Source organism: Phoca vitulina, unplaced genomic scaffold (genome assembly GCF_004348235.1).
Source record: "Phoca vitulina isolate PV1807 unplaced genomic scaffold, GSC_HSeal_1.0 scaffold15, whole genome shotgun sequence".
Taxonomy (NCBI): Eukaryota; Metazoa; Chordata; class Mammalia; order Carnivora; family Phocidae; genus Phoca; species Phoca vitulina.
Genome location: NW_022589718.1, coordinates 6,493,506 through 6,502,266, shown reverse-complemented (window position 1 = coordinate 6,502,266; position 8,761 = coordinate 6,493,506). Strand labels below are relative to the sequence as shown.

Sequence of the window (8,761 nt, the reverse complement as noted above, 5' to 3'; positions counted from 1 at the left end):
TGTGCTCCCGAATGAAAGGGGAGAAGCTGCTCCTACTCTCTAAGAGTTGAGGGATGAAGCTGGTGTGGGATTAAAGCCCTATGACTACCCATGAGGCCCACAGCCTGCACCTACCACCATCCCCCAGAAGAATCTGCCATGGGGAGAGTCCTAGGAAAGCCTTTCTCAACCTCCTCCTTACCGTAATTCTGCCTCCTCCTTAGCAGTTACACCTGATGACCTGATGCAGAAGGTTAAGTCACCTCTGGAAAACCCAGCCACTCCTCATTCCCTCTCTACTGAGCTCACCCCCCTTCGCCCCATCATTTCTGCCCATGCCCAGCTCCTGCTAACAAACTCTAGCAAGGCCAGCGTCCCACAGGCTCTTTCGTTCTCACTGGTCTGTAAGTCTTCACCTCTCTGGGTTCGGAGGATGGTTGTTTGTCTTCCACAGGTCAAGTGCTCAGGGCCCATACTAGCAAAAGCAGTCTGCTCGGCATCCAAGGTGTAAATCTCCCTCAGCCTGATACCTGGCCACAAGGTGCTGGGGGGATGACCAGAATGGCTGACTCTCCATCTGTCGGATGCCCTGGTGACAATTTGCAGATGGAGTCCACAGCCCAGTGCAAGTCTAAACACTCTAAAGGGGCCTGACAGCTGACACATGGGTGTGTGTCAAGCAAGACTCACGCAGTATGAGCTCTTGGATAATGTTCAAGGACATTTCTACAAACCAGAGCCCCACTCCCCCCCCCCCCCCAAACATCATCCTTCTTCCCTGCCTAGGACTGACTGGACAACTTTCCTCGGTGATGTTGGAAAAATATCCAGAGATGGAGAGAGGAGGCCCTCATACTTCTTCCCAGGCCAAAGCAAGACTGCCTTCTCCACTAAGCATTCAAAAGTTGAGTCCCTGCCAAGAAACCTCCCACACCTCAGACTCCAGAGATCTCACACAGCTCTGGATTGAGAAGGAGAAAGTCATCTTTGGTATGCAAACATCCTAAGAAATAAAACCTGGGCTCCTGGAGAAAAGGGAGCAGCAGAGCCTGGGTCCAATTCACAGGGAACACCCATATGTGGAAATCCACTGAGCTTTAGCCTCAGGGCAGATCGAAGCTTTGTAACTCTGGAGCCCCTGAACCCAGCCGGTGCATCGTACCCTACTGTAACACAGCACGTTAAACATTTGATGATTTACTAACCATCCCGTAAATCAGCCTGGATGACGGTCTCTGCTTACGGAGTTTAAATAAGAACTCACAAAATGATTCAGCGATTTCCACAGCAATTTTCTTTCCATAGGAAACTGCCTGATAAGGTTCTTAAGAATTGGAATAAGGGGGGAAAAATTATCAACTAATTCAAACTTGTAACTCCAGTTTTACTTCAAAAGGATAACACTGATTTCTGCAGCCCAGAAAAGGGAGAGGTTGTGGAAAGGACGGGAAACATCAGAATATATTTATAACCAAAGACATTTGCCCAACACCAACAATGCCCTGTGCCTCCAGACACACACACACACACACAAAACACTAGGCAAAACTCGTTCCCAGTGGCAATGGGGTCTTACGAATGCACCACTGGCTTATAGCATGGGAGCTGACGTATACCCCATAGACCCTGCTCCTGAGCACAGCAAACTGCGTTCTCCCATGAGCACTGCACTCAAGTCCTTTGCGCAGCTTGGCTTTGCTACCCACTTACAACTGGATTCCATGAATTTCGGAAAGATGGGGATGCAGGAGTGGCAAAGGCTCAAGCTCACTCCCCTTCACCCAAACAGAATTTTCATCTTTTGTTTAATGACGATGAGGAAGAAAGGGGCAAGGATTAGTCCTAATTTATTGCGTTGCTCAAAAGCCAGCTCTAAGAAGGGAGTAAGTGGATTATAGGGGAAAGAAATGGAGAAAAGAAGGCAGGGGATGAACTGCATTCAGTACTATTTATTAATCTGATGTTCAAAGGAAAAGAAGGAATCCATTCTAATGGTTCACCCTCCAGCCCCCGAAAACCCTGAAGAAGTCCTTCTGACACTGCTGTGAGGTAGATCAGAGCTGTCCTGTGTCCAAAGTGGGGTAGGCTGGTGCTTAGAAATCCGTACTGATGGAGTTGGGGACAAAACTCCAAACCTGGACCTTTTCTAGCTTTCCGCTCCCAGCCTAGGCCACGGAGCCTGAAGAGCACTGCGTGATCTGTCAGGTGCAGGCAGCAGAAGGAATGAAAGGAGGAGTGCTCCCTTTGCCCTAAGCACACAGCACAGAAACGAGCGAGGTGATAGTCCCGCTGCTTGAGGCAGCTGAGCTCAGGCCGCTGGATACTTCGGCCGCTGAGGTAGTGGTGAAGTTCAGGGCTGGGGTTTAGAAAACTCTCAGAAAGAGAGAGACAAGAGGATGGTGAAAACCCACTTGGTAAGGATTTCCCCTCCCCAACTGGCCCCCCTCCCTATCCTGAGCCCAAGTCATCAGTTTCTGTAGGTCCAAGATTTCCAGCTGGGAAACTCCACAGGGCTCATTTTAAACAGGCACCGGAGGCTTTCCAAAAGTTCTGGGTCAACAGAGTTCTTTCTTGTCGTTCAGGACTTAAGAAATTCCCCAGGAAGCCCTGAAAAAGGGAGATAACATATCTTGGGGTGAGGGGCACAGGGTGGGAACAGGGGCACTAGAGGAAAGGACTAAAAGTCAGGGACCCTGGAAAGCATATGTATGTAATCACACAAAAAAGCATTCGGGCTCCACCCAGCCACAAAATACCCACCCCCAACTCCAACCCAGCCCTGCTCCTTCCAGGGAGAACTGACACTCACGGGTCCCCCCACTCCCGTTTATCCTTCATACCCAAGGGGATTCTCACTATCACTCCGTAGCTGTCAAACTTTTCAAAGAAACCAAAGCTGAGGCCGAGAGTTTGGGAAGGCCTCTAGTCTCCTCTGCAAGTCAAAGCCAGCCCAAGTGGTGGCAAGAAATCTGGGGGGCCAAAGAACGGAGCTAGAAAATCTAGAGCTGACCAGGCAGGCTCAGGATAGAGCCACACTTCCTGGCGCACACTGGGTGGGTCCTGGGGTGAAGGACAATCCTCTGTCCTCCTTTGCTTCAACCCTGGGGCAGGTGGCTCGGATGCGGGAGAAGAAAGGGTCCTGGGTTCCATTTTGGTTCCCTACTCCATGTCCCCCCTTCTTTCGCTGCAGAGACCTCTCCAACCCCACCTTATCCTACCGAACCCCAAACTCGAAATGACCAAAAGAGACACCGAATGCTTCCTGATCCTGAGCCGTCGGCCTCCTCGCCTCGGTTACCTACCCGTCGAGGGGTGGGCGCTGCCTGTTCTCCGCGGGGCCGGTCAGGGCCGCAGGGGCGCCCGAGGGGTCGCCAGGCCGGGAGGCGGCGGCGCGGTGCTCCTCCCGCCGGCAGCGGCACAGGAGGCGGCGGAAGGCGCTGCGAAAGTCGGAGCTGCGGCAGTAGATGAGCGGGTTGAAGGCGGAGTTGGCATAGCCTAGCCAGTTAAGGGCCAGGAAAGCCGGGCCGGGAACCAGAGAGGGGCCGCCGAGAGCGCGCATCACGTTGGCCACAAAGAAGGGCAACCAGCAGAGAGTGAAGGTACCCATGATGAGACCCAAGGTGCGCAGGGCCCGGTGTTCCCGGAGAGGCAGAAGGCGCTCGGGCCGCCGACCGTAAGAGGGCACCCCTGCGGGCGAAGCGCACGGCCCGGCCGGGGCGGGGGACAGAGAGCGAGACGCCCCCGGCGGGGACTCCTCCCGCGGGAAGCGGCCCAGCTCCCCGCGCAGCAGGCGCAGTTGGCGCGTGGCCACGAGGAAAACGCGCGCGTAGACGAAGAACATCACCAGAAGCGGGAGGTAGAAGGAGACGGAGGAGGAGAGCAGCGCGTAGGCCACGTTGGCGGCGAAGGCGCAGCAGTGCGGATTGGAGTGGCAACGCTGCGCCTCGGCGTCGGCTCCCACGCGCCACCATTTGCTCATGATGGGCGCAAACGACACCGCGGCGGACACGACCCACACCAGCACCACTGCCGCCCGGGCGCGCCGTTTGGTGACCAGCGCGCCGTAGCGCAGCGGGTTGGTCACTGCCAGGTAGCGGTCCACGGCCAGGGCGCACAGGGTTTCGATGCTGGCTGTCACACACAGCACGTCCACTGAGGTCCACAGCTCGCAACCAGTGGCTCCCAGCGGCCAGTGGCCAGTCAGCGCCAAGGTGGCCCCCGGCGGCACTACCAGCAGTCCCACCACCAGGTCTGCTGTGGCCAGCGAAGTCACGAACACGTTGGTCATGGTCTGGAGTCTCGGTGTCCGAGCGATGGCCACGATTACCAGCAGGTTGCCTCCCACGGTGACCAGCACGTCCAGCGCCAACAGCGCCCCCGCCAAGGCCACCGCCCACGGCACCCCTGGCAGCCCACTCGTGTTGGCAGTACTGGGCGTCGGGGTGGGGGCAGCCGGCCACGAGGCCAGAGAGCTGTTCCCGTGAGGCCACGGAGCCATTCCCGCGGCGCGCGTGGGGCGGGAGGGAAAGAGAGAGGGGGTCTCCCTTCTAGATGGGTCCCTTCCCCCTGCTCAGGGGAGGGGACAACGGGGCGTGGGAGCGATTTCCTCGGCCTGGGCCATCTTCCCTAGTTGACCGACTGAGAACGCTCAGCCTCCCCCCCCAACCCGCTTTGTGCCACCGCTTGGGGGGGGTTGGGGGGGAGGAGTGGAGGAGTGGAGGCCCTTAAAGGGGCAGCGGCCAATAGTCTCGACGCCCGGGCGTCAGGAAGGGAATTGGAGGGAGGGGAGGGAAGAGAGATGGATGTCTGAGTTTTCCTTTAACCATATCTGGAGTACGGACACCGGGACTTCTCTGCCCCGTTGTGCCCACTCCTGCTATAACCACTGCACCCACTCAGCGCAGCACTCCGTCGGCACTGATTTCTTGGAACTCTGCACCAATTCCCCGGGAAGATCCAGCAGCAACGCTAGCTGAAGACTAATGAAGACCACGCCCCGCACACACTCCCCCACCACCACCTTACCTTGTCAGAGGAAAAGGTAACCCTCCCAGGGCAAGCAAAATGATCCACGGTACCACCTCATCTACCTGAGTGTCCTTCTCTAAAATATTGTAAGTAAAAAAGGTCAGCTAGTGTCTTCTCTCTTCTCCCAAGACCTCATTCTGATAAGATTTGTGCCCTTTCCCTTCTTCTATTTCATTTACCCTCCCTGCTCCTCCAGTCTTCTGTTGTCTTTTTGTTGTTCTTGCTCTTTTCAGTTACTGGAGAAATTCGACTTTTTCCAGGAATCTTTAGCATTGCCTACTGATTTAAATTTTGATTTGGCTTCATGTAGTCTGGGATGCTGAGAGTTTCGATTTCTCCATCTTCCCCATTGCACATTGCCCCTTCCACACACCTTTCCACCTAGGAAATTTCTAGATGAGTCCGTTCTTTTAAAATTCTTTAAAATTTTATATTTTAAAATTCTTTAAAATTTTTAAATTTCAAAATTCTTTAATATTTTACATTTTAAAATTCTTTAAAGACATGTTGAAAGTGAACAAATGGGTTTGAGGTTAAGGCATGAGGCCTGTCCACCATCACCCCCCAGCTATCCACAAATCTTCCATCACTACCCTCCCAATAGTAAAATGTTCACTCTACTTCCTTGAAGGTTTTATTCATGAACTTTTAAAAATTAGAAGACATTCAGCTGAGGAATTCACATGTTGCATCTTCTAGTGTGTGAAAGGATAGGCCTAGTATCATAAGGCCTCTTGAAGTTTCTCCTACAGCCCCATCAGAGGCTCCCTCACCTGACAAGCCCAAAGCTCTTTCTCTCCCCCAGACTTCAGGCTGCTTCTGCCAGCCAAGCTCTCCCAATCTCAAAGCCAGTTCTTGTCAAGCAGGGTGTGGGCAGGTGAGGCTGGAAAAGAAGCCCCTGGGTTCAAGGTGAGAGGCAGGAAGACATAATACCTTTATTAAGTCCTATCAGAAAACCTGATCCTGGAGCTGTCTTGCTTCCTCGCCTGTAACAATGGGACAAAAGGAGAAAAATTATCATGGAAAATGCCTCCAGGGCCATACCCTCACATGTCTCATTTGAACAGCTCTATATTTCAAAAGAACGTTGTATAGTCACTGGTGGAAGCAATCCCTCTGGGAGGCTGAGCCAGGGGTTGGGAGGAGACGTGAGGACTTAAAATTATCCCTGAGGAGAAAGAACCAATTTTGTCTCCCAGGGACCCAGCAGCTCACCCACAAGCAGGGTTTGTCCGTGGCCCCCAAACCAATGCCTTCCACACACATGCAGTACCCCAAGCAGGTCTTTGGATCCACGGAGCTGCCCAATGGGTGGAGATCAAGAGCCTAGCCTTTGCCCCCCACCCCCAGTCCTGCCCGAGTGGTGTAGGCCCCACTTGGCCTTGAGTCTTGGCTGTGGCCTCTTGCTGGTCATCAAAGCAATCACTCCCAAGTTGGGTTTTGCAACACCCCAGAGTGTTGCCAGTTATCTCAAAGGGATATCATAAGATTCTTAAAGAGTAATCTCTAAAACAAATACAGGTCATTCAGCAATTTTTTTTCCAGGACATCAGAGTTGGGGGGCTGGGTGAGGTAAGTGGGCAAGGAAGTCAAGCAACTTCAAAGGATGTCATTGCTTTAGGGGGTGACCTCGTATTCTGACCAAGTGTCTAAAAATGTTTACATTTTCAAAAAAGACAAGATTTCCCAAGCCACATGAGTGTGCTTGAGTTTGGGTCTGATTAGGCCAATAACTGAAGGAGAGTGTGAGCAGAGGAATTCCAGGCCCCAGTTAGTGAAGGCTTTTATGAGCAAGCAGAGCAATGCTTAAGCACCTGGCATGCTTGTCTCTGCTCGCCCGGTCCCGCTCCCATTCCTAGTCTGGCCTCCCCCTGCCCAAGAGGCTGACAGAGAGAAGGGCTCCCCCCTTTGCCACTTTGTTCTCTCTTTTCCCAGCTTTTGTGTTTTTTCACTTAATCTTTTGAATAGGTAATGCATTCACATTATTCAACCATCAAAATGTTCCAAATGCACATGATAGAAAGTTGCCTTCATCAAGGGGTTTTCAACTCCCTTAGGAGTAATCACCCTTAGTCTCTTGTTTTTTCTTCCAGCGATATGTTATATGTAAACAAGTCAATATGAATATATGTGCTTTTGTCCTCTCCTTTCTACACAGATGATAGTGGAATATGCCCACTGTTCTGCACCTTGCTTATTTTCACTTAATAACATATATCTGTAATCCTTCCATACCAATACGCAATAACGTCCCATTTTTAATATTCCATTGCATGGCTATACCATACTCTATGAAGCCAATTGGCTGCTAGTGGACATCTGATTTACTTCCAATCTCTACTAATAGTTGATGTTGCAGTGAATCACTTGAAACATGTCATTTCACCTGTGTGTGACTGAATTTGTAGAATACATTCCTAAAGACAAAATTGCTGTATCATGAGGTACATATATTTGCAATTTAAAATTTATTGCCAAATTACCCTCCCCAGGCGATGTACCCATTATACTGTTGCCATCATTTCTGATGGCCAGATAGAGGTTGGAGGCAAGTGACCTGCTGCTCTGGGAAGTGGTCCTAATGACTGGCCCCAGGGGTGTTAGAGCTGCCTAGTCTGTAAAGGTCATCCAACTCTGGGCAGAAGCATACAGTGCCCAGAGAGAGCTTCACCCTGGCCCGGGGCCCCAGATGACCTTTGTTCTGTGCCCTTGGAAGCAGTGAATGTGCGCCTCTGAAGCTGCCGAATTCAGGCCCCCTGGACTGTTGATGTGTTGGGGGCTCCAGGCAGGCAAGTAACCCTGTTGTGCAAGAAGGCAGTTGTGTGATGGTCTGTGATTTAGAATATGTGGTCAGTAGAACCAGAACAGGCAGAGGCTGCCTGCTGGGTAGAAGTTCTAATAACGGGGTGCAGGGGAAGGAAGGGGGGTTGCTGTCCCTCCCTTGCTTGAGTAGCTTGTGGTTGGTCTTATGCACATCACAACTGGGTGTGTGTGTGTGTGTGCCTATGTGATAGGGTATAAGGAAGCCTAGGGGAGTTCAGGTGACTGAGCCTTATACCTCATCCAAGACTACGTGTGTTAGAGGTGCTATAGTCTATGATTTATAATCTCTCCATCTTGCTTTAAAGTTCTTGAAAGAGACCACAAATGAGGTGGAAGTTTCTCCCCTTTCTTTACCCTGTCTATCTTCTCCAATTAGTCCAGGGAGACAAGATGGTGGTAACATAGAATCGGAGCTAAAGGGCTCTTAAAGATAAAATCCAACACAACATTTTACAGAATTAAAAGGCCAAGGCCCAGAGGGGAAACTGAGTCTTGGCCACGATCCCACAATAAAGGTTCATTCCTGTCAGATGCACAGGCATCCAAGGAGCTGGATCCTTTTCCAGAGCACCTCCCCCACCCCCACCCCCCACTCCCAGCCGGGCCCCAGAATAGACCACCGCCCTGCCTCTGGAACTGAAAAGAAGCTCCTAACCTAAGACTTTCCTTGTGTTCTGTAACATGGCATGGCCAACTCGACACACATCTGACGTTTCCCAAGGAAAGGAGCTTGAAGGGAGGCAGAGAAGAGGCCTCCATTCTTGGGAGACAAAAGGTCCTCTGGTGCCTAAGTGCTAGCCTGGGACAAGGCTTTATATAGGCAGAGAAAGAGTGGACATTTAGGATTTTCTAGCAATGCCTTTTCTCTTTGTTTCTAGCCATCAACGGAAGAAGAGACCAGGAAATATTTCCTTCACTCCTAAAGGAGAAA

At 51.7% G+C, this 8,761-nt stretch overlaps 1 protein-coding gene across 1 annotated transcript; it reads right to left on the bottom strand.

The window, feature by feature from the left end:
* Positions 1-762: 762 nt before the first annotated feature.
* ADRB3 (adrenoceptor beta 3) lies at positions 763-4,600 on the bottom strand. The gene is made up of 2 exons (XM_032413542.1): positions 3,282-4,600; positions 763-2,586 (listed from the first exon to the last, which is right to left on the bottom strand). Exons 1-2 carry the CDS (start codon positions 4,475-4,477, stop codon positions 2,565-2,567), a joined length of 1,218 nt encoding a protein of 405 aa, XP_032269433.1. The 5' UTR covers positions 4,478-4,600; the 3' UTR covers positions 763-2,564.
* Positions 4,601-8,761: the final 4,161 nt, after the last annotated feature.

Excerpts from the sequence above, each read along its gene's own strand:
- ADRB3 (XM_032413542.1), bottom strand. The coding sequence starts at position 4,477 with ATGGCTCCGTGGCCTCACGGGAACAGCTCTCTGGCCTCGTGGCCGGCT. Across the intron at positions 2,587-3,281 it reads CAGCGCCCACCCCTCGACGG|GGCTTCCTGGGGAATTTCTT; the intron begins GTAGGTAACCGA and ends TCCCTTTTTCAG.